Source organism: Podarcis liolepis (genome assembly GCF_965112155.1).
Source record: "Podarcis liolepis genome assembly, chromosome: 2".
In the NCBI taxonomy this organism is placed as follows: domain Eukaryota; kingdom Metazoa; phylum Chordata; class Lepidosauria; order Squamata; family Lacertidae; genus Podarcis; species Podarcis liolepis.
In genome coordinates this window covers 123,825,025-123,850,156 of record NC_139555.1, presented here as the reverse complement: position 1 = coordinate 123,850,156, position 25,132 = coordinate 123,825,025, and the positions used below count along the sequence as shown (strand labels likewise).

The 25,132-nt window shown below is 42.8% G+C and overlaps 2 protein-coding genes across 4 annotated transcripts; both read right to left on the bottom strand.

Moving 5' to 3' along the window:
• Positions 1-3,392: 3,392 nt before the first annotated feature.
• Positions 3,393-10,580, bottom strand: LOC310701758 (vomeronasal type-2 receptor 26-like). 3 transcript variants are annotated; one of them, XR_014523098.1, is made up of 5 exons: positions 10,346-10,580; positions 9,176-9,470; positions 7,099-7,931; positions 4,997-5,224; positions 3,393-3,570 (listed from the first exon to the last, which is right to left on the bottom strand). XR_014523098.1 is itself a non-coding variant. In XM_083493091.1 (3 exons), the coding sequence occupies exons 1-3, from the start codon at positions 10,561-10,563 to the stop codon at positions 7,308-7,310; spliced, it is 1,137 nt and encodes a 378-aa protein (XP_083349217.1). In that variant the 5' UTR covers positions 10,564-10,580; the 3' UTR covers positions 6,919-7,307. The 3 variants fall into 3 exon arrangements, 2 of the variants coding, with proteins under 2 accessions (XP_083349217.1, XP_083349218.1); XM_083493091.1 differs by lacking the exons at positions 3,393-3,570; positions 4,997-5,224 and having other exon boundaries at positions 6,919-7,931; XM_083493092.1 differs by lacking the exons at positions 3,393-3,570; positions 4,997-5,224; positions 10,346-10,580 and having other exon boundaries at positions 6,919-7,931.
• Positions 10,581-12,148: 1,568 nt separating this feature from the next.
• Positions 12,149-21,850, bottom strand: LOC310699295 (vomeronasal type-2 receptor 26-like; the record flags this gene model as incomplete). The annotated part of the gene is made up of 7 exons (XM_083486942.1): positions 21,604-21,850; positions 20,434-20,728; positions 18,262-19,095; positions 16,253-16,480; positions 14,429-14,555; positions 13,661-13,885; positions 12,149-12,156 (listed from the first exon to the last, which is right to left on the bottom strand). Exons 1-7 carry the CDS (start codon positions 21,846-21,848, stop codon positions 12,149-12,151), a joined length of 1,962 nt encoding a protein of 653 aa, XP_083343068.1. The 5' UTR covers positions 21,849-21,850.
• Positions 21,851-25,132: the final 3,282 nt, after the last annotated feature.

Genomic DNA, 25,132 nt, shown 5'->3' with positions numbered 1-25,132 from the left:
GGGGGATTTTGTAGGTTCCCAGCATAGTTGAAATCTGGAGTGAGGTGTCATAGTTGACCCCTTCAATGAAAACCAAGGGCTTCTTCTCTCTTCCACAGTGGTAGTTTGGGACATTGGCCCTCCCAGGAGAGAGCAGATCTAGCGTGGCATCATAGGTCATCCTTGCCTCGAAATAATTCTCATAGATTTCATAGCCCAGGGTGATGTTGGGTAAGATTCCGGGGTCCTGATTAATCTCATGGATGGCGATCATGAAGGACAGGAGGTTCCAGTATGCTACCCTACCTCCTACCCTGCAACAAAGCATGAAGCCTAATGTCAGTCTCCGTTCAGTGAAAAGTGTCAAGTCCCTGCTTTCTTAACCCTATAAGAAATTGCAGCCACAAGAATGAAGCAAAATAGAGCGTCCTCATCACATAATCAGTCATCTGTGAGTTTGTTGGAAGGTGAACGGCTGCTTGCCAGTTAAAGGGAGACAAAAGCATATTTGAACACTTAAGTTCTGGAAGCAGGGAGTAAATACCACCCTCAAATATATTGAGCAAAAGTTTGTAAAAGGACAGGGCACTAGTTCAAGGGGATTGGTAGATTGTAAGCTGTTTGTTTATTTTTTAAAAAAAGAAGAGGAGATGTATGTAGAGATCTTTATAAGTCATATAATTCCTGCTTCTCATTGTTATTGCTGTTCTTACCCTATTTAGCACCTACCTTTCACGCTAAGGTCCCAGGGCAGGTGAACTGTACTGGCTGCCAGTTGATATCTAGACTCAATTCAATGTGATTATATGTTAACTTGATAGATAGATTGTGACAATTTAATAGTTATAGTCCTGCTCCTTTCAGAGGAGTTCAGATCAGGCCATCTTCACATTTCCCAAGTCAAGAACTTGGGATGCAGATGATCTCTGGATCTTCATGATTCACCATCAATTTGATCTTTTTTCCCAGTGGAAAAAGTAAGGAGGGAAGCAATGCGTATGCATTTTGTGTCTTCACTGGGCAAACTCTAGAAAGCAGGACTTGTCCCTGGCAGATAAGCATTAGAGGCCTGGGCAATCACAGCTGAGCATAATACTATTAAACAAGGTCCAATAATCACAATCTTATCTGCTATGCTGAAATTGCAAAGAGAACGTACAGATTACCCTTTAATGTAATTGCAAGGGGGGGGGTAAGGAAATCGTGTTCAGGATGAACTGTCTGTAATGTAGATATGACCCCACTTATGAAGTGGTCTCCTGGCTCATAATAATTCGTTGCATCTGGACGATCCCTTTCCAAGTGCAGTGGGCATTTTGCTTTCCGCATCCTAGAAGCTGCACAGCGAAGCGGCAGCAGCAACAACAACATCAATAAGAGCCTCACTCTGTGTCTGCCTCCTGTCATTACATCTGTTGTCACTGCTCTCAACTTAGCAAGAAGCAAATTAGATGAAGCCCAAAGTCTCCAACAAGACCGAAGCCCCAGAGAAAATGTGAGGCAAGGGAGGATACGAAGCTTTCACACTGGCAGAATCCCTGCCTGCCTGGAAGATAAGTCAAAGCCCTCGATGGCACAAGACGTCTTTAAAAATGCAGCAGGCATTTCAAGCTTTCATTTCTGAAATATCTGTTCTTTGTGTCAAAAGTGGGTACATTTGTGAGTTTTGCCAAGGAATAAATCACTATGATTATGATAATTATGCAGGGAATATACATCTCTGGAATCATTGTGGAGCTTGAGCAGCAGCTGCAGAGCTAGAAGAAAACATCACAATCTGTTTTCTGATGCTCTAGAGGGTAGGACTTGAATCAATGGCTTCAAGTTAAAAGAAAGGAGACTCTAACTAAACTTCAGGAAAAAGTTTCTGACAACAAGAGCCGTTTGAATAATCCCCCTTGGGAGATTGTGGACTTTCCTTCCTTGGAGGTTTTTAATCAGAGTTGGGATGACCATCTGTCATGAATGCTTGGTTGAGATCCCTGCATTGCAGAGGGTTGAAATATATGCCCCTTGCGATCCCTCTTCAAACTCTACACTTCCATAATTCTATGATTCTATGTTCACCAGATAAGCCAGAATCGAACTATTTTTTCAGGACATTTTGGGGCCTGATATGATGAACCTCTGCTGCCTGATGGACTTTTTTTTTATGCACTTGAAGCCTCCTGTGCCAGTCGAATATTTTATTTCAGAGTATTTGTATCTCTCCCCATCACCTCATACCCTCTCCTGACAAAGTTTTTTGACATTTGAATATTTCATTTTAGACCAGCAAGTGGCTGGATTTTGTTATTGCCTTTCTGTTCACAGATCCCCACAATGGAAAAGAATGTACAAAGAATCAGATGGCATCTTTACTTTTTGTCGTCAGATGCTCCTTTGTATTCAATTCAGGCCTGAATAAAATAATGTAGCACTTGGGAAGGAAGATGCAGCCCAGAAGCCCAGCACTGGAGGCCAACATAGAGAAGACCTGCACGGCTACCATGTATTTCCCCTTGGTGCTCTGGTAGGTGGGAACAAAGGACACCCAAACACTGCAGAAGACCAGCATGCTGAAGGTGATCAGCTTGGCTTCATTGAAGGCCCCAGGCAGATTCCTGGCTAGGAAAGCCACCGTGAAGCAGATGGCAGCCAGGAAGCCCATGTAGCCAAGGGCACCATAAAACATGCCAGCAGACCCTACATTACATTGCAGGATAATCTCTGCAGGTTGGGAGTGCATGTTGGAGTCTGGGAATGGGGGAGAAGTCCCCAGCCAGGTGGTGCAGATGACAACTTGGACACTGGAACAGGAAAGGACAACAGCATTAGCCAGAGTCTTGCCCAGCCATTTCTTCACCCTGTTCCCTGGCTTTGTGGCCAGGAAAGCCAGCACAACGGTAATGGTTTTGGCCAACAAAGAAGAGACAGCAACTGAGAAGATGAGGACAAATGCAATTTGTTGGAGAAGACAGGTGGCTTTTCTTGGCTGGCCAATGAAGAGCAAGGAGGACAAAAAGGAGAGCAAGAGGGATACAAGGAGGGTGTAGGAAAGGTCCCTGTTGTTGGCTTTGACTATGGGAGTTTCTGAGTATTTAATGAAAATTCCTAACACAAAGCATGTGATTAAGGAGAATAACAAGGTAAAGAAAGACAAGAGAATCCCCAAATAGTCTTCATAGGACAGGAAAGTGATAATCTTGGGAACACATTGATCTCGGTCCTTGTTTGAGTACTGATCTGCTGGACATTTGGTGCAATGGTCTGCATCTGAAAGTAAGATGAGTGACTTCAGTACCCAGGGTCTCAAGCAAGGGACATTCCCAGCCCCAGCGGGAGATACTATGACTTGAATCGGCAATCTGTTGCATGCAAAGCAGATGCCACAACCTCTGGTAAAGGTTTTATGGGGGGGGGGGAATAAATGATGCTGTTTTGGACAAGATTACAAAAGTTGCCCTATTCCTTCTCTCACTTGCCTTCCACAGTGGAGATGGTCCCTTTTTCACAGGGAGCACAATCATAGCAGCAAAGTGGCTCTCCTTCCCGGATGACCTTGACATCCCCAATATGACAGCTCTCAGCACATCTGGATTGAGGGACAGTCTGCCCATAAAGAAAGATGGTCAGGAGTTAGTGTTTTTGTGGGATGTAAAGGTGCAGTCAAGTGCAACCTTCCGACAGAGGACTAACGGCCTCCAGGTTCTAATCGGTTGCTGTGACAACCAGTTTGTCGGTTGCTGGTAGTTTTGAAAGATGACTGTTGAGTTGCAGTCACCTTAGGACCTACTTCTCTCTGGTATACAGTGGTGCCTCGCAAGACGAAATAAATTCGTTCTGCGAGGATTTTTGTCTTGCGAATTTTTCGTCTTGCGAAGCACGGTTTCCTGGGTATTAACGGTTTCAAGAAAAAGGAAACAAACTTGCAAGATGTTTTCGTCTTGCGAAGCAAGCCCATAGGGAAATTCGTCTTGCGAAGCAACTCAAAAAATGAAAAACTCTTTCGCCTTGCGAGTTTTTCATCTTGCGAGGCGTTCGTCTTGCGAGGTACCACTGTAGTTCATTTGCTTGTTATGTAACCTAAGCCTGCCTTCAGGTACACTTCTGTAAACCTGAATGAATCTAGAGTAAAATGGTTTTATATTACATGAATTAGATTCGTGTGTGTATTCTTTAAGAGGGATTCAATGGGATTTTTAACCAGGAAGGCATATTTATTAGTAGAACTCAGACAAGTCAGCAACAAGCTGATTGCTGCATAAACTTAAAAAGGGGATTGTTTAACTCTGCTAAAGTAAACTTTCCCACAGGTATGTCTATCTATGCAATAATACTGGAGCCAATAATCCCAGCTCCTGCCACCTTGCAGTTTGAAAGCATACTAGTTCAAGTAGATAAATAGATACTGCTGCTGTGGGAAGGTAAACGGCATTTCCATACGCTCTGGTGTCCTATTGCGCCAGAAGCGGTTTAGTCAGTCTGGCCAAATGAGCCAGAAAATCTGTCTACAGACAAATGCCAGCTCCCTTGGCCTGAAAGCAGAGATGAGTGCCACACCCCATAGTTGGATTTGACTGGATTGAACTGGATTGAACTTTACATTTACTAAATTGTTCAGGGAATTTTAAACAAAAATAGATTGTGAAGACCTCCAACAGAACCTCTCCAAAATTGAGTGATTAATAATAATAATAATAATAATAATAATAATAATAATAATAATTTTATTATTTATACCACACCCATCTGGCTGGGTTTCCCCAGCCACACTGGGTGGCTGCCAATAAAATATTAAATAACAATAGTCAATCTGTAGACGGATTAAGCAATAAATTGGCAAATGTAATTCAAAGCAAACAAGTGTGAAGTGATGCAGGTTGAGGCAAAAAATATTACTTTCATAAATATGCTCCTGGGAGTTGAAGTGGGAGTGACTCTTCCTACAAAACTAAAAGCCCCTTTCAATCCAATATCCTCTGTTTTCTTTTTCTTTTTGGATCAAAGTCAAATGTATCTGAATGATTTAACCCACCTTATTAAACCAAAGGGGCCACACGATGGCATCCTGATCAATGGTGACTTTTACGTCTGCGGATCCCTCTCTCTCCACACTCCCAACTTTCCCTACGTGAAGGGAGTCATTGGCAAGCATCACAATGTTCACCACGTCAAATTCAGCTGTCAGGTCCCCATTGTCATCTAAATATGCTCCACCCATAGAAGCATTGTAGAACTGAAAATCACTCAGGAAACGGTGAAACTAGAATGACAGAGAAGATTTAAGAAAGTTGGCTGTTTCAGCCCAGGTCGTTCACATATTATCTAGGCACGCAGTGGCCCTGGAGGGTTTTTCTATTTAATGTTCCCAATATACTTCTTTTAAAAAAAATTATTTTCAATGCAAAGTTAGAACAAAAATTAAAAACATAAAATCCTAAAAAAGGAACAAACCAACAAAAACCAATCAAAGCAAACAGAAACCAAAAAAGAAAAAAAACACACCTAAAAAAACCATACCCTGCCATCATACTAATCTTTACGTACATATACACATATTGACTTCCTTCCTCTGTTTTGAGACCTCAAACATTTTAATCTTTTTGAATTGTTGTGTCTAATGTAAATTTCCTCTGTCTTTACACATATCGCACCGCTTGTCGATTTCTTTAACCCTGCAATGCTTCATTCGCTACATACCGATATACTTACTCCAGAACAATGTTTTTTCATATATTCTTTAACACAATTCCACTCCTTTGCTAATTTTTGGTCCGATTGTCCCCTTAAGAATGCTGTGAATCTTGCCAAATTTATAAAATCACGAAGTTTAATTTGCCAGGTATTTGATTTTGATTTATAAATTTTTGCCAATTTTAATGTAGTTAAGTACCGTTGGTATATCATTTTCCCAATAAACTTGAGGTCTTTCAGGATGGGTTCTTCCATCAGCTGAGCAGCCTAAGAAATAGGTTCCTTTCAAGATTTGACTGAACATGAGTGGACTGATTTGGCTTGCATTACCAAGAACATTCTGACGCTAAGAGCTGTTTGACAGAGGAACAGTCTCCCTCAGGAGGTTGTGGACTCTCCTTCATTGGAGGTTTGTCAACAGAGGTTGGATGGCCATCTGTCAAGAATGATTTACTCGAGATTCCTGTATTGCAGTATGTGGGACTAGATGACTTTCAGGGTTCCTTCCAATTCTACAATTCCTTGATTCCATAATTTGGGTGAACAAACTGGGTGTGTCTCACCTTACCTAGCTCTGCCCACCTGAGTTTATGATACTGCTCCAGGATAGACTAGGGGGTCAAGGCAGGTGTGTTGCTCTTGTCTTTAGAGACACCGTCTCCTAGACCAGGGAACCATTTGGCCTTGGAATGGGTTTGTGGAGAAACTTTGGAAATACACTTTATTGAACTTCTTACATGCAGTAGAATGCTATCTTGCTGTTATGATGGCATACCTAGGAATGTATATGAATGGAGATGTAATATGAATGTCATTTCCTTTTAAGGAATCCTTGGTCTTCTCTTTGAAAGGGACACATGATCATTGCTAGCAGTCCATAGTCTTGCAAATCAAGGTAACTATTGAAGGGTCTATTAATTCTGTATCAATCATTTCGACTCAGGTAGGTTGCTGTGTTGGTCTGGCGTAGTAGATTATATCTATATCTATATCTATATCTATATCTATATCTATATCTATATCTATATCTATATCTATATCTATATCTATCTATATCTATCTATCTATCTATATATATATATATATATATATATATATATATATATATATATTCTCTAGTAGCACCTTAGAGACCAACTAAGTTTGTTCTTGGTAGGTATGAGCTTTCGTGTGCATGCACACTTCTTCAGATACCATGTGCATGAACACAAAGCTCATACCAAGAACAAACTTAGTTGGTCTCTAAGGTGCTACTGGACAATTCTTTTATTTTTTTAATCATTTTGATGTACAGTATTTTATAACCTCATTTATCTCCTTTTTTAAATGCTTGGTTAATTTCTGTCAATTAAAGGTAATGGACCTACAAATCTGTCATTGAACCGGCCGTTATTTAAAATGGAACAAAATCCATCCAGATAATTAGAGAAGGAAAATGAATACCTGTGATGCTTGGACTTTTTCATCTTCCAACCTGTTCTGACCCATCATCACCACCCTCTTGGGTCTAGAAGAGTACGCAGCATTTAAGGCATGGGCCAGAGCTCGGACCGTGTTGTAAATGCTGTAGGTGTCCTGAAACAGGCTCCTTTCAAGGATGTCCTGAGGGAACCCTGAAAGGTTCTCCTTCACTTTGCATCGCTTCTGGCCTTTCACAGACAACACATGCTTTGAATATGAGCAATTATACCCCCAAGGCCAAAATGGATGGTAATTACTGTAGGCAGAGGAAACTGGCAGATTACCATCATGTTTTGATCTTTTTTTTTGGTCTGGATAAATAAAGATAAACATCCATGAATGTGCTTGTTCTCAAGTATTTTGGGAGACATGTTGGAGCTGACATATGAGAGAGCTATTGTGATCCAAACTTTCCCAGTAATGGGTTCCAGGGTTTCACTCACTATTTCTATCGTATTTGCAGCTTCTGAGGGGGACTGAGAGTCCCCATAGTAAAGAAACACATTGATTCTCCTGTCCATGGAAAGTGAAATCTTCACCAGCTTTGTGTACTCATCTCCTTTATACAGAATGTCTCGAGGAATGGTTTGTGAGAAAGCAAGGCAGACACCACCCTTAGCAAGCACAGGTGCCAGGGTGCTCAGAAACCTTTCTCCATTGTCAGAGTCAGGAGCTATGAGCCCAATCCAAGTCCACCTGAAATGTAGGAGTAGCCTGACAATCCCTGAGCCTGGGGGTTCTTCATTTGGGGTCATTCGGTAGAGCAAAGGAGATTGCGTTTTGTCAAGGGCATGATGAACAGAAGCATAACTGACCTAGGAAGTAGAGGTAGATATAGAGGGTTTTATTGGTCAACTGGAAATTGTGGTGTGATGTCCTGCCCTGCCTCCGACACAACTCTTTAAGAAAACATGGAGCAACATTGCTAGATTTAGACCCTAGATCTTATCTGCTGTCCTTTTAAAATTGCATAATTAGAACAGCAACAACCCACATTCATAAGAACAAGTAATGAAAAACAGCAGAATCTGTTTTAAGAGAGATGGCTTCTGTTGGTGTCAGGGAAGTGCCATCAGAAGAGGGGCGGGAATCAGAGGGGCAGTTGTGTTACAGGGAGCCTCTGAAAATATTGCGAAGCAGTTCTCATTCCGGTGATGAGGAAAGCCCCAACTCCAGTGGGGAAGAGGTGAAAGGACCAGAGGATGCTGGTGGGAGCCTCAGCACCACTCCTGGCAAAGCCAGCCAGGAGGGAAGCACGCCCCCTCTGTCGCCCACCCTGTGCAGAAGTCTAACACGCAAAAAGGGGAGGAAGAGGCTGGGCGTAACGAGGCTTTTATGTTGGAGAAGGTCCAGGAAACAGGCACTCCCGGATTCAGCTAGCGATTGAGGCAGATATGAACTTTGGGGTTCTGCACTGTAAATAGTTTACGTCTAAATAAAACCTGTAAAAGACAGGTGGGAGTCCTGCCTGGTTACTCGTGAGCAGTCACCCTTGCCATCTGACAGTTGGGGCTGTTCTGGGATTAAGAAGTTTTAGGGCAATACTCAACCAGTGACAAGTGGTGTGGGAATATGCCCCATTTTTCCTATACTGTTTTCCAGATTTAAAATTCCCACCCATCTCACAAAGCTGTTTACTCTTTGAGAAGAAACATTCCTTTACCATATAGGCCAGGGGTTCCCAAAGTGATGCCCTCCAGATGATATTCAACTCCAACTCCCATGAGCCAATGTTCACCCCTTAGACTACTCTGATGGTGAATTTCTTTGTGAAACCCTTCTTCACCCAGCAGGACAAATCCTTCAACATAAGGAGAACCTCCTGGATCAGGCCAACGGCTCATCTAGCCCACCATCCCGTTCACAAAGTGGTGGGCCAGATGACTGTAGGAAACCAGCAAACACAGCATGAGCACGAAAGCACTCATGCCTCATCATAGCTGTCAACTTTACCCTTTTATTGTGAGGAATCCTATTCGGAATAAGGGAATTTCCCTTAAAAAAAGGAAAAAGTTGACAGCTATGTGCCTCATATGATTCCCAGCAAGTGTATTCATACCTGGGGGATTTTGTAGCTTTCCAGCATATTTGAAATCTGGAGTGAGGTGTCAGAGTTGACCCCTTCAATGAAAACCAAGGGCTTCTTCTGTTTTCCGCAGTGGTAGTTTGGGACATTGGCCCTTCCAGGAGAGAGCAGATCTAGCGTGGCGTCATAGGTCATCCTTGCATTGAAATGATTCTCATAGATGTCATAGCCCAGGGTGATGTTGGGTAAGATCCTGGGGTCCTGATTAATCTCATGGATGGCGATCATGAAGGACAGGAGATACAAGTATGCTACCATATCTGCTGCCCTGCAACAAAGCATGAAGCCTAATGCTAGTCTCTGTTCAGTGAAAAGTGTCAAGTCCCTGCTTTCTTAACCCTATAAGAAATTGCAGCCACAAGAATGAAGCAAAAGAGAACTTCCACATCACATAATCAGTCATTTGTGAGTTTGTTGGAAGCTGAACGGCTGCTTGCCAGTCAAAGGGAGACAGAAGCATATTTGAGCACTTGCGTGTTGGAAAGAGGGAGTGAATACAACTCTCAAATATATTGAGCAAAAGTTTGTAAAAGGACAGGGATCTAGTTCAAGGGGAGTGGTAGGTTGTAAGAGTTTGTTTCCTTATTTTTAAAAAAGGTAGAGGAGATGTAAAATAGAGATCTTTACAAGTCATATAATTTCTGCTTCTAATTGTTATTGCTGTTCTTATCCTATTCAGCATCTACCTTGCACCCTAATGTCCCAGGGCAGGTGAACTGTACTGGCTGCCAGTTGATTTCTAGACTCAATTCAACGGGATTATATGTTAACTTTATAAATACATTGCGACAATTTAATAGCTATAGTCCTGCTCCTTTCAGAGGAGTACAGATCAGGCCATCTTCACATTTCCCAAGTCAAGAAGTTGGTACGCAGATGATCTCTGGATCTTCATGATTCGCCATCAATTTGGTGTGTTTTTTTCCAGTGGAAAAAAGTAAGGAGGGAAGCAATGCACATATATTTTGCGTCTTCAATGGGCAAATTCTAGAAAGCAGGACTTGTCCCTGGCAGATAAGCATTACAGGCTTGGACAATCACAGCTGAGCATAATACTATTAAACAAGGTCCAATGTAGATGCCTACCCATTAATCACAATTTTGTCTGCTGTGCAGAAATTGCATGGGGGAAATGCAGCGTACCTTATACTGTAAATGAAAGGGGTGGCGAGGAAATGGTGTCCAATATGAACAATTTGTAATGTAGATATGACCCCGCTTATGAGGTGGTCTCCTGGCTCATAATAATTCATTGCATCTGGACGGTCCCTTTCCAAGTTCCATGGGCATTTGGCTTTCCGCATCCTAGAAGCTGCACAGGGAAGCAGCAGCAGCAGCAACAACAACATCAATAAGAACATCACTCTGGGTCTGCCTCCTGTCATTACGTCTGTTGTCACTACTCTCAACTTAGCAAGAAACTGAGAGTCTCCAGCAAGACAGAGACCCCAGTGGCATTGAGAGGAAAGGGACGATACGAAGCTTTCACACTGGCAAAAACCCTGCCTGCCTGGGAGATAAGTCAAAGCCCTTGATGGCACATGAGGTCTTGACATATGCAGCAAGTATTTCAAGCTCTCATGTCTGAAATGTCTGTGTCAAAAGTGGGTACTTTGCTTGAGTTTTGCCAAGGAATAAATCACTATGTTTATGATAAATATGTGGGGAATAATCCTCTCTGGAATGACTGTGGAGCTTGAGGAGCAGCTGCAGAGCTGGAAGAAAACATTCCAATCTGTTTTCTCCTGCTCTGGAGAGTAGGACTTGAACCAATGGCTTCAAGTTAAAGTAATGGAGACTCCAACTAAAAATCAGGCAAAACTTTATGACAGTAAGAGCTGTTTGAGAGTGGAATGGTCCCCCTTAGGAGGTTGTGGACTTTCCTTCCTTGGACATTCTTAAGCAGAGTTTGGATGGGCATCTGTCTTGGGTGCGTTAGTTGAAATTTCAACTCTGGATTGACTTCCGGGTTAGCTCCATCGGCTAATGGCGGATCCCCTCCGAGCTCTGGAGGGTATCGGCTCCGTAGGATCAGGGTCTTGCTCCTGCGGCGACGCGGGGACCCTTAAAAATCACAGGCGGAGGAGCCTGTGAACCTGGTGACTCAACGGGCACCTTTTGCGCCCCCGACCTGCGAAAGAGCCTTTCTAAAGGCTCCGGAACGGGGGACGGGGTGAGTGGCGCGGTGCTGAGAGTCGACTGCTTCTTCTGCGGAGTGAAGCCGCACTGCCATGGCCGGAGAGCGCTGACTTCTTCTTGTGAATTTGGACTCCAAAATAACAACCCGTGAGTAGTATGGGAACTGGATTCGTAAAGGAAAAATTATTTTGAATTAGGCACGATCGGGGAAGGCGCAAACAGGAAGTCCGTCTCCCCGTCCTGTAAACAATCTAAAGCAAGGACCTACTAACTAAGGTCGAGATAATTTTTTCTCACTTATTGCGTAAAAGTGATTAATTTCATGATCTGGCACGACAAGAACTTTACTGGAGGATAAGAGCTAATTCTGGGAGCTGAAGTCCCGCTCCCCCCCCCGGACCCGGGAGTGATCCGTGAGAGAGCCTGGTGAAACGGTATTGAAGATTTTGACAGCTGTCAAATTAGCTGTCAAGACGGAAAAAGAGAACTTTGTTTCTGCTGTTTCTGCTGGTTGTATTTGCTACAATTTGACCATATTTTGTTGAAAATAAGGAGAACTGTTACAAACTAACTTGACTTTTGGATTTGAACTGGAAGGAATACTAAGTAACCAAAATCCCCCTAGAGGGGGTTTTGGGGTATTACAAGGATGGCTGAAGGAGGAAGAATTCAAGCTGAATTGGACAGAATCTTTGTTCTCTTGGGAAAGATACAAGGCCAAATTGATGTTTTGGCTACAAAGACTGAAACTCTGGACTTAACAGTAAACAAATTCATTGAATTGGATAAGGATCTGACTCAGGAAGCCTATGCAGCTGGAAAAGAAGAGAAATTGGAGAGCTTTGAGAGTGTGGAGAAAGAGATATATGCTGTTTCTGAGGAAAAGGAAGGAGGAGCTGTAATGTTGCAGAAGACAAAGGAGGGCCAGAGGCCTGACAGGACGGCTACAAAGGAAAATAAGAACTTGATGGTGAAAATTTGGTTTGAATTGGAGATTGAAGGATGGAGGGATCTCCTTATGTGGAGTTCTGAAGACCTAAGGATTACAAATTTGATTAAGGTGGAAGTTGGAGCTTTGGGGACATTTGGACTTGAAAGGAGTAAGAAACAAGATTCTGGTTTCACTTTTAAGTATGGAGGTCTGGCTGGAAGAAATATGGACCCCATTGGGTTTGAGCTTCTCCGAGAGCTGGTGTTTAATACCAAAGACTACCCAAAAAACCGGCAGAGAGGAATTGAGAGAGAATTAAGAGCCTCGGACGTGAGGTCTCCAGGCTGACAGCAAACTGATTGATGGACATCTGTTAGGGATTGAAACCGGGAAAGGGGGGGATGGAGTCTGGGAATTCAAAGGGTATATATTTATAACCTGTTTTGCATTTATTTTGTTTTTTTTTTCTTTGTATGAAAAGTGGGGAAATCGTGGAAAGGAAATTAGGCCGACTTTAGAATAAGGTTTTAAGAATAAAGTATTGATGTGTAAGTATTGATGTTTATAAGGTAAGATTGGTTTTTCTTTTTTTTAAAAAAATGAACTAAATATAAGAAGGTCAAAAATTAGGGATAAGAACTTGTTGAACCAACATTGAACTGGAATACAAGAGGGGGAGGTGTGGGGAAGTCAGGGAAATATGTCATAGAAAATAAGGATTGTAATGAAAATTAATGTGTGTTTTCATAATTGTCTGTTATTTTGTATGTTTGTCTGTTTGCCTTTATTTGTATCTTAAATTTTTCAATAAATATCTTATATATAAAAAAAAGAAATTTCAACTCTGCACTTCCATAATGCTATGATTCTATGTTCACAATATCTCACTGATGTGGCAAAATGTGATCCTAGAATGACAATTATTTAAGATACATCACCACATAAGCCAGGATGGATCACCACATAAGCCAAGTGGCTGGATTTTGTTATTGCCTTTCTGTTCACAGATCCCTACAATGGAAAAGAATGTACAAAGAATCAGATGGCATCTTTACATTTTGTCGTCAGATGCTCCTTTGTATTCAGACCAGGCCTGAGTAATATAATGTAGCACTTGGGAAGTAAGATGCAGCCCAGGAGCCCAGCACTGGAGGCCAACATAGAGAAGACCTGCACGGCTACCATGTATTTCCCCTTGGTGCTCAGGTAGGTGGGAACAAAGGACACCCAAACACTACAGAAGACCAGCATGCTGAAGGTGATCAGCTTGGCTTCATTGAAGGCCCCAGGCAATTTCCTGGCAAAAAAAGCTACTGTGAAGCAGATGGCAGCCAGGAAGCCCATGTAGCCAAGGGCACCATAAAACATGACAGCAGACCCTACATTACATTGCAGGATAATCTCTGCCGGTTGGGAGTGCATGTCAGTGTCTGGGAATGGGGGAGAGGTACTCAGCCAGGTGATGCAGATGACAACTTGGACACTGGAACATGAAAGGACAACAGCGTTGGCCAGACTCTTCCCCAGCCATTTCTTCACCCGGTTCCCTGGCTTTGTGGCCAGGAAAGCCAGCACAACGGTAATGGTTTTGGCCAACAAAGAAGAGACAGCAACTGAGAAGATGAGGACAAATGCAATTTGTTGGAGAAGACAGGTGGCTTTTCTTGGCTGGCCAATGAAGAGCAAGGAGGACAAAAAGGAGAGCAAGAGGGATACAAGGAGGATGTAGGAAAGGTCCCTGTTGTTGGCTTTGACTATGGGAGTTTCTGAGTATTTAATGAAAATTCCTAACACCAAGCATGTGATTAAGGTGAATAACAAGCTAAAGAAAGACAAGAGAATCCCCAAATAGTCTTCATAGGACAGGAAAGTGATAATCTTGGGAACACATTGATCTCGGTCCTTGTTTGAGTGCTGATCTTCTGGACATTCGGTGCAATGGTTTGCATCTGAAAGTAAGATGAGTCATTTCAGTACCCAGGGTCTCAAGCAAGGGACATTCCCAGCCCCAGCGGGAGATACTATGACTTGAATCGGCAATCTGTTGCATGCAAAGCTGATATCCCAACCTTGGGTAAAGGTTTTATTGGGGGGGGGGGAAATGATGCTGTTTTGGACAAGATTACAAAAGTTGCCCTATTCCTTCTCTCACTTGCCTTCCACAGTGGAGATGGTCCCTTTTTCACAGGGAGAACAATCATAGCAGCAAAATGGCTCTCCTTCCCGGATGACCTTGACACCCCCAATATGACAGCTCTCAGCACATCTGGATTGAGGGACAGTCTGCCCATAAAGAAAGATGGTCAGGAGTTAGTGGTTTTGTGGGATGTAAAGGTGCAGTCAAGTGCAACCTTCCAACAGAGGACTAACGGCCTCCAGGTTCTAACCGGTTGCTGTGACAACCAGTTTGTCGGTTGCTGGTAGCTTTGAAAGATAACTGCTGAGTTGCAATTACCTTGGAACCAACATCCCTCTAGTATAGTTCATTTGCTTGTTATGTAACCTAAGCCTGCCTTCAGGTACACCTCTGTAAACCTGAATGAATCTGAGAGTAAAATAGTTTTATATTACATGAATCAGATTCGTGTGTGTATTCTTTAAGAGGGATTCAACGGGATTTTTAACCAGGAAGGCATATTTATTAGTAGAACTCAGACAAGTCAGCAACAAGCTGATCGCTGCATAAACTTAAAAAGGGGATTGTTTAACTCTGCTAAAGTAAACTTTCCCACAGGTATGTCTATCTATGCAATAATACTGGAGCCAATAATCCCAGCTCCTGCCACCTTGCAGTTTGAAAGCATACTAGTTCAAGTAGATAAATAGATACTGCTGCTGTGGGAAGGTAAACGGCATTTCCGTACGCTCTGGTGCCCTGTTGTGCCAGAAGTGGTTTAGTCATTCTGGCCAAATGAGCCAGAAAATGTGTCTACAGACAAATGCCATCTCCCTTGGCCTGAAAGCAGAGATGAGTACCACACCCCATTTTGGATTTGACTGGATTGAACTGGATTGAACTTTACATTTACTAAATTGTTCAGGGAATTTTAAACAAAAATAGATTGTGAAGACCTCCAACAGAACCTCTCCAAACTTGAGTGATTAGTAGTAGTAGTCGTAGTAGTAGTAGTAATAATAATAATAATATTTTTTTATTTATACCCCACCCTCCCCAGCCAAGGCCAGGCTCAGAGTGGCTTACAAGCAATAATAAAAACAAGTTGAATGATTACAACTTAAAAACAAAATTAAACTACAACATTAAAATAAAATGTAGCCTTAACGCAGGAAGAGAAGGAAAGAAAAAAAGAAAGAGAGGGAGGGAATCAAATTGGCTCCAAGCCAAAGGCCAGGCGGAACAACTCTGTCTTACAAGCCCTGCGGGAAGAAATCAGATCCTGCAGAGCCCTGGTCTCATGAGGCAGAGCGTTCCACCAGGCCGGAGCCAGAGTTGAAAAGGCCCTGGCTCTGGTTGAAGCCAATCTAACTTCCTTAGGGCCTGGGACCACTAGGGTGTTGTTATTTATGGACCTTGAGGCTCTCCGTGGGGCATACCGGGAGAGGCGGTCCCGTAGGTACGAGGGTCCTAGGCCGTGAAGGGCTTTAAAGGTCAAAAGCAGCACCTTAAATCTGACCCTGTACTCTACCGGGAGCCAGTGCAGTGAATTATAAATAATTCATTATTTATACCCCACCCACCTGGGTTTCCCCAGCCACACTGGGTGGCTGCCAATAAAATATTAAATAACAATAGTCAATCTGTAGACGGATTAAGCAATAAATTGGCAAATGTAATTCAAAGCAAACAAGTGTGAAGTGATGCAGGTTGAGGCAAAAAATATTACTTTCATAAATAAGCTCCTGGGACTTGAAGTAGGGATGACTCTTCCTACAAAACTAAAATCCCTTTCAACCCAATATCCTCTGTTTTCTTTTTCTTTTTGGATCAAAGTCAAATGTATCTGAATGATTTAACCCACCTTATTAAACCAAAGGGGCCACACGATGGCATCCTGATCAATGGTGACTTTTACGTCTGCGGATCCCTCTCTCTCCATACTCCCAACTTTCCCTACGTGAAGGGAGTCATTGGCAAGCATCACAATGTTCACCACGTCAAATTCAGCTGTCAGGTCCCCATTGTCATCTAAATATACTCCACCCATAGAAGCATTGTAGAACTGAAAATCACTCAGGAAACGGTGAAACTAGAATGACAGAGAAGATCGCAGCATTTAAGAAAGTTGGCTGTTTCAGCCCAGGTCGTTCACATATTATCTGGCCCTGGAGGGTTTTTCTATTTAATGTTCCCAATATACTTCTTTTAAAAAAATTTATTTTCAGTGCAAAGTTAGAACAAAAATTAAAAACATAAAATCCTAAAAAAGGAACAAACCAACAAAAACCAATCAAAGCAAACAGAAACCAAAAAAGAAAAAACCCACACCTAAAAAAACCATACCCTGCCATCATACTAATCTTTACGTACATATACACATATTGACTTCCTTCCTCTGTTTTGAGACCTCAAACATTTTAATCTTTTTGAATTGTTGTGTCTAATGTAAATTACCTCTGTCTTTACACATTATTATCGATTTCTTTAACCCTGCAATGCTTCATTCGCTACATACCGATATACTTACTCCAGAACAATGTTTTTTCATATATTCTTTAACACAATCCCACTCCTTTGCTAATTTTTGGTCTGATTGTCCCCTTAAGAATGCTGTGAATCTTGCCAAATTTATAAAATCACAAAGTTTAATTTGCCAGGTATTTGATTTTGATTTATAAATTTTTGCCAATTTTAATGTAGTTAAGTACCGTTGGTATATCATTTTCCCAATAAACTTGAGGTCTTTCAGGATGGGTTCTTCCATCAGTTGAGCAGCCTAAGAAATAGGTTCCTTTCAAGATTTGACTGAACATGAGTGGACTGATTTGGCTTGCATTACCAAGAACATTCTGACGCTAAGAGCTGTTTGACAGAGGAACAGTCTCCCTTGGAGGTTTTGGACTCTCCTTCATTGGAGGTTTGTCAACAGAGGTTGGATGGCCATCTGTCAAGAATGATTTACTCGAGATTCCTGCATTGCAGTATGTGGGACTAGATGACTTTCAGGATTCCTTCCAATTCTACAGTTCCTTGATTCCATAATTTGGGTGAACAAACTGGGTGTGTCTCACCTTACCTAGCTCTGCCCACCTGAGTTTATGATACTGCTCCAGGCTAGACTAGGGGGTCAAGGCAGGTGTGTTGCTCTTGTCTTTAGAGACACCATCTCCTAGACCAGGGAACCATTTGGCCTTGGAATGGGTTTGTGGAGAAACTTTGGAAATACACTTTATTGAACTTCTTACATGCAGTAGAATGCTATCTTGCTGTTATGATGGCATACCTAGGAATGCATATGAATGGAGATGTAATATGAATGTCATTTCCTTTTAAGGAATCTTTGGTCTTCTCTTTGAAAGGGACACATGATCATTGCTAGCAGTCCATAGTCTTGCAGATCAAGGTAACTATTGAAGGGTCTATTAATTCTGTATCAATCATTTTGACTCAGGTAGGTTGCTGTGTTGGTCTGGCGTAGTAGATTTTATACACACACACACACACACACACACACACACACACACACACACATTTAAAAATTCTCTAGTAGCACCTTAGAGACCAACTAAGTTTGTTCTTGGTAGGTATGAGCTTTGTTTGCATGCACACTTCTTCAGATACCATGTGCATGAACACAAAGCTCATACCAAGAACAAACTTAGTTGGTCTCTAAGGTGCTACTGGACAATTCTTTTATTTTTTTAATCATTTTGATGTACAGTATTTTATAACCTCATTTATCTCCTTTTTTAAATGCTTGGTTAGTTTCTGTCAATTAATGGTAATGGACCTACACATCTGTCATTGAACCGGCCATTATTTAAAATGGAACAAAATCCATCCAGATAATTAGAGAAGGAAAATGAATACCTGTGATGCTTGGACTTTTTCATCTTCCAACCTGTTCTGACCCATCATCACCACCCTCTTGGGTCTAGAAGAGTACGCAGCATTTAAGGCATGGGCCAGAGCTCGGACCGTGTTGTAAATGCTGTAGGTGTCCTGAAACAGGCTCCTTTCAAGGACATCCTGAGGGAACCCTGAAAGGTTCTCCTTCACTTTGCATCGCTTCTGGCCTTTCACAGACAACACATGCTTTGAATATGAGCAATTATAGCCCCGAGGCCAACATGGATGGAAATTACTGTAGGCGGAGGAAACTGGCAGATTGCCATCATGTTTTGATCTTTTTTTGGTCTGGATAAATAAAGATAGATACCCATGAATGTGCTTGTTCTCAAGTCTTTTGGGAGACATGTTGGAGCTGACATATGAGAAAGCTATTGTGATCCAAACTTTCCCAGTAATGGGTTCCAGGGTTTCACTCACTATTTCTATTGTATTTGCAGCTTCTAAGGGGGACTGAGAGTCCCCATAGTAAAGAAACACATTGATTCTCCTGTCCATGGAAAGTGAAATCTTCTTCATCAGCTTTGTGTACTCATCTCCTTTATACAGAATGTCTCGAGGAATGGTTTGTGAGAAAGCAAGGCAGACACCACCCTTAGCAAGCACAGGTGCCAGGGTGCTGAGAAACCTTTCTCCATTGTCAGAGTCAGGAGCTATGAGCCCAATCCAAGTCCACCTGAAATGTAGGAGTAGCCTGACAATCCCTGAGCCTGGGGGTTCTTCATTTGGGGTCATTCGGAAGAGCAAAGGAGATTGCGTTTTGTCAAGGGCATGATGAACAGAAGCATAACTGACCTAGGAAGAAAAGGAAGATATAGAGGGTTTTCTTGGTCAACTGGAAATTGTGGTGTGATGTCCTGCTTCCTCCACAACTCTTTAAGAAAACATGGAGCAACATTGCTAGATTTAGACCCTAGATCTTATCTGCTGTCCTTTTAAAGATGCAAAATTAGAACAGCAACAACCCACATTCATAAGAACAAGTAATGAAAAACAGCAGAATCTGTTTTAAGAGAGATGGCTTCTGTTGGTGTCAGGGAAGTGCCATCAGAACAGGGGCGGGAAACAGAGGGGCAGTTGTGTTACAGGGAGCCTCTGAAAATATTGCGAAGCAGTTCCTCTTCCGGTGATGAGGAAAACCCCACCTCCAGTGGGGAAGAGGTGAAAGGACCAGAGGGTGCTGGTGGGAGCCTCAGCACCACTCCTGGCAAAGCCAGCCAGGAGGGAAGCACGCCCCCTCTGTCGCCCACCCTGCGCAGAAGTCTAAGGCGCAAAGAGGGGAGGAAGAGGCTGGGCGTAACGAGGCTTTTATGCTGGAGAAGGTCCAGGAAACAGGCACTCCCGGATTCTGCTAGCGATTGAAGCAGACATGAACTTTGGGGTTCTGCAGTGTAAAAAGTTTGCATCTAAAGAAAACCTGTAAAAGACAGGTCTGAGTCCTGCCTGGTTACTCGTGAGCAGTCACCCTTGCCATCTGACAGTTGGGGCTGTTCTGGGATTAAGAAGTTTTAGGGCAATACTCAACTAGTGACTAGTAGTGTGGGAATCTGTCCCATTTTTCCTATACTGTTTTCCAGATTTAAAATCCCCACCCATCTCACAAAGCTGTTTGCTCTTTGAGAGGAAACATTCCTTTACCATATAGGCCAGGGGTTCCCAAAGTGATGCCCTCCAGATGATATTCAACTCCAACTCCCATGAGCCAATGTTCACCCCTTAGACTACTCTGATGGTGAATTTCTTTGTGAAACCCTTCTTCACCCAGCAGGACAAATCCTTCAACATAAGGAGAACCTCCTGGATCAGGCCAACGGCTCATCTAGCCCACCATCCCGTTCAAACAGTGGCCGGCCAGATGACTGTAGGAAACCAGCAAACACAGCATGAGCACAAATGCACTCTGCCCTCATGTGATTTCCAGCAACGCAGCACCCAGAAGCAGTGGTGCCTCAAACAAGGGATGTAGATCATAGTCCTCATGCCTAGCAGCCATTAATAGCCCTTGCCTTCATGAGTTGGTTTAATCCTCTCTTAAAACCTCCACTGCCTCCTCTGGGAGTGAGTTTCATAGTTTGTTTCCTGTTAAGGGAGGTTGCTGTTCTCTATATGTTGTCTAGGCTAGTGTGTTCATACCTGGGGGATTTTGTAGGTTCCCAGCATATTTGAAATCTGGAGTGAGGTGTCAGAGTTGACCCCTTCAATGAAAACCAAGGGCTTCTTCTCTCTTCCGCAGTGGTAGTTTGGGACATTGGCCCTCCCAGGAGAGAGCAGATCTAGCATGGCGTCATAGGTCATCCTTGTATTGAAATAATTCTCATAGATGTCATAGCCCAGCGTGATGTTGGGTAAGATCCTGGGGTCCTGATTAATCTCATGGATGGCGACCATGAAGGACAGGAGATACCAGTATGCTACCATATATGCTGCCCTGCAACAAAGCATGAAGCCTAATGTCAGTCTCCGTTCAGTGAAAAGTAACAAGTCCCTGCTTTCTTAACCCTATAAGAAATTGCAGCCACAAGAATGAAGCAAAAGAGAACTTCCACATCACATAATCAGTCATTTGTGAGTTTGTTGGAAGGTGAACGGCTGCTTGCCAGTCAAAGGGAGATAGAAGCATATTTGAGCACTTGCGTGTTGGAAAGAGGGAGTGAATACAACTCTCAAATATATTGAGCAAAAGTTTGTAAAAGGGCGGAGCACTAGTTCAAGGGGAGTGGTAGGTTGTAAGAGTTTGTTTCCTTGTTTTTAAAAAAGGTAGAGGAGATGTAAAATAGAGATCTTTACAAGTCATATAATTTCTGCTTCTAATTGTTATTGCTGTTCTTATCCTATTCAGCATCCACCTTGCACCCTAATGTCCCAGGGCAGGTGAACTGTACTGGCTGCCAGTTGATATCTAGACTCAATTCAACAGGATTATATGTTAACTTTATAAATACATTGCGACAGTTTAATAGCTATAGTCCAGCTCCTTTCAGAGGAGTACAGATCAGGCCATCTTCACATTTCCCAAGTCAAGAAGTTGGGACGCAGATGATCTCTGGATCTTCATGATTCGCCATCAATTTGGTGTGTTTTTTTCCAGTGGAAAAAAGTAAGGAGGGAAGCAATGTACATATATTTTGCGTCTTCAATGGGCAAATTCTAGAAAGCAGGACTTGTCCCTGGCAGATAAGCATTACAGGCTTGGACAATCACAGCTGAGCATAATACTATTAAACAAGGTCCAATGTAGATGCCTACCCATTAATCACAATTTTGTCTGCTGTGCAGAAATTGCATGGGGGAAATGCAGCGTACCTTATACTGTAAATGAAAGGGGTGGCGAGGAAATGGTGTCCAATATGAACAATTTGTAATGTAGATATGACCCCGCTTATGAGGTGGTCTCCTGGCTCATAATAATTCATTGCATCTGGACGGTCCCTTTCCAAGTTCAATGGGCATTTTGCTTTCCGCATCCTAGAAGCTGCACAGGGAAGCAGCAGCAGCAGCAGCAGCAGCAACACCAATAAGAGCATCACTCTGGGTCTGCCTCCTGTCATTACGTCTGTTGTCACTACTCTCAACTTAGCAAGAAACTGAGAGTCTCCAGCAAGACCGAGACCCCAGTGGCATTGAGAGGAAAGGGACGATACGAAGCTTTCACACTGGCAAAAACCCTGCCTGCCTGGGAGATAAGTCAAAGCCCTCGATGACACATGAGGTCTTTACATATGCAGCAAGTATTTCAAGCTCTCATTTCTGAAAGGTCTGTGTCAAAAGTGGGTACTTTGCTTGAGTTTGCCAAAGAATAAATCACTATGATTATGATAAATATGTGGGGAATAATCCTCTCTGGAATGACTGTGGAGCTTGAGGAGCAGCTGCAGAGCTGGAAGAAAACATTCCAATCTGTTTTCTCCTGCTCTGGAGAGTAGGACTTGAACCAATGGCTTCAAGTTAAAGTAATGGATACTCCAACTAAAAATCAGGCAAAACTTTCTGACAGTAAGAACTGTTTGAGAGTGGAATGGTCCCCCTTAGGAGGTTGTGGACTTTCCTTCCTTGGACATTCTTAAGCAGAGTTTGGATGGGCATCTGTCTTGGGTGCGTTAGTTGAAATTTCAACTCTGGATTGACTTCTGGGTTAGCGCCATCGGCTAATGGCAGATCCCCTCCGAGCTCTGGAGGGTATTGGCTCCGTAGGATCAGGGTCTTGCCGCTGCAACGACGCGGGGACCCTTAAAAATCACAGGCGGAGGAGCCTGTGAACCTGGTGACTCGACGGGCACCTTTTGCGCCCCCCGACCTGCGAAAGAGCCTTTCTAAAGGCTCCGGAACGGGGGACGGGGTGAGTGGCGCGGTGCTGAGAGTCGACTGCTTCTCCTGCGGAGTGAAGCCGCGCTGCCATGGCCGGAGAGCGCTGACTTCTTATTGAGCAAAGATTAGCAGACATTGAAAATCAACACAACCTCGCCGGGGGTGGGGGTGTCTGCTCCCCCAGGTATCACGGAATAACCCCACCACTTGGCCTTCCATCATACATGTCATCTCTTTCATCTGTACCACACTGACTTGCATTTATTCGTGCAAGGTTCAATGTCCTTCCATCGAACCTGCTGAGCCACAGATTTTCCAAGGGTTTGGTGTCTCCGCTATGCGTGTGTGACGGGAAAACTGTTGATTCTCTTCCGCATATAATGTTCAACTGTCCCCTACATAGCATAGCCAGGACTAAATTCCTGGGTCCTGCTTTACTGCGTTTGGTTGGCAGGCCTGTTGAGTCACATGCCGCACTACTTTTGCAGGATACAGATCCTTCTGTAACTCTGCAGGTGGCGAGATTCCTGAATGCGGTTATCTCACACACAAAAACCACCAAAAACAACAACAACATCAAAAACTAATCGGACAGTTATGAAGAGAGTGCATGTCAGATCTCGTCTTCAGTTTTCCTTTTTCTGGGATCCGTCCCCTGGAGCTCTCCGGGCCCCAAGCTGTTATCTGGCTCTGCTCAATGACCCACCCCTGCATCATGGTGTTCACCTTCTGGTGCCGAATATATCGGTCTTTATGCCTCTGTGCTTTTATGTTTGTACATACTTTATGGGCTAATAGCCGTAAATAAATAAATAAAGCTCTTCTTGTGAATTTGGACTCCAAAATAACAACCCGTGAGGAGTATGGGAACTGGATTCGTAAAGGAAAAATTTTTTTTTAATTAGGCACAATCGGGGAAGGCACAAACAGGAAGTCCGTCTCCCCGTCCTGTAAACAATCTAAAGCAAGGACCTACTAACTAAGGTCGAGATAATTTTTTCTCACTTATTGCGTAAAAGTGATTAATTTCACGATCTGGCACGACAAGAACTTTACTGGAGGATAAGAGCTAATTCTGGGAGCTGAAGTCCCGCTCCCCCCCCCCCCGGACCCAGGAGTGATCCGTGAGAGAGCCTGGTGAAAAGGTATTGAAGATTTTGACAGCTGTCAAATTAGCTGTCAAGACGGAAAAAGAGAACTTTGTTCCTGCTGTTTCTGCTGGTTGTATTTGCTACAATTTGACCATATTTTGTTGAAAATAAGGAGAACTGTTACAAACTAACTTGACTTTTGGATTTGAACTGGAAGGAATACTAAGTAACCAAAATCCCTCTAGAGGGGGTTTTGGGATATTACAAGGATGGCTGAAGGAGGAAGAATTCAAGCTGAATTGGACAGAATCTTTGTTCTCTTGGGAAAGATACAAGGCCAAATTGATGTTTTGGCTACAAAGACTGAAACTCTGGACTTAACAGTAAACAAATTCATTGAATTGGATAAGGATCTGACTCAGGAAGCCTATGCAGCTGGAAAAGAAGAGAAATTGGAGAGCTTTGAGAGTGTGGAGAAAGAGATATATGCTGTTTCTGAGGAAAAGGAAGGAGGAGCTGTAATGTTGCAGAAGACAAAGGAGGGCCAGAGGCCTGACAGGACGGCTACAAAGGAAAATAAGAACTTGATGGTGAAAATTTGGTTTGAATTGGAGATTGAAGGATGGAGGGATCTCCTTATGTGGAGATCTGAAGACCTAAGGATTACAAATTTGATTAAGGTGGAAGTTGGAGCTTTGGGGACATTTGGACTTGAAAGGAGTAAGAAACAAGATTCTGGTTTCACTTTTAAGTATGGAGGTCTGGCTGGAAGAAATATGGACCCCATTGGGTTTGAGCTTCTCCGAGAGCTGCTGTTTAATACCAAAGACTACCAAAAAACCCGGCAGAGAGGAATTGAGAGAGAATTAAGAGCCTCGGACGTGAGGTCTCCAGGCTGACAGCAAACTGATTGATGGACATCTGTTAGGGATTGAAACCGGGAAAGGGGGGGATGGAGTCTGGGAATTCAAAGGGTATATATTTATAACCTGTTTTGCATTTATTTTGTGTTTTTTTTCTTTGTATGAAAAGTGGGGAAATCGTGGAAAGGAAATTAGGCCAACTTTAGAATAAGGTTTTAAGAATAAAGTATTGATGTGTAAGTATTGATGTTTATAAGGTAAGATTGGTTTTTCTTTTTTAAAAAAAAATGAACTAAATATAAGAAGGTCAAAAATTAGGGATAAGAACTTGTTGAACCAACATTGAACTGGAATACAAGAGGGGGAGGTGTGGGGAAGTCAGGGAAATATGTCATAGAAAATAAGGATTGTAATGAAAATTAATGTGTGTTTTCATAATTGTCTGTTATTTTGTATGTTTGTCTGTTTGTCTTTATTTGTATCTTAAAATTTTCAATAAATATCTTATATATATAAAAAAGAAATTTCAACTCTGCACTTCCATAATGCTATGATTCTATGTTCACAATATCT

What these genes read in the sequence shown, in the direction of transcription:
- LOC310701758 (XM_083493091.1), bottom strand. Translation starts at nt 10,563, where the DNA reads ATGTTCTTATTGATGTTGTTGTTGCTGCTGCTGCTGCTTCCCTGTGCA. An exon ending in CCTTTCATTTACAGTATAAG is followed by an intron (nt 9,471 to 10,345) that starts GTACGCTGCATT and finishes GCTTTGTTGCAG; the next exon opens with GGCAGCAGATATGGTAGCAT. An exon ending in AAAGCTACAAAATCCCCCAG is followed by an intron (nt 7,932 to 9,175) that starts GTATGAATACAC and finishes TCTACTTCCTAG; the next exon opens with GTCAGTTATGCTTCTGTTCA.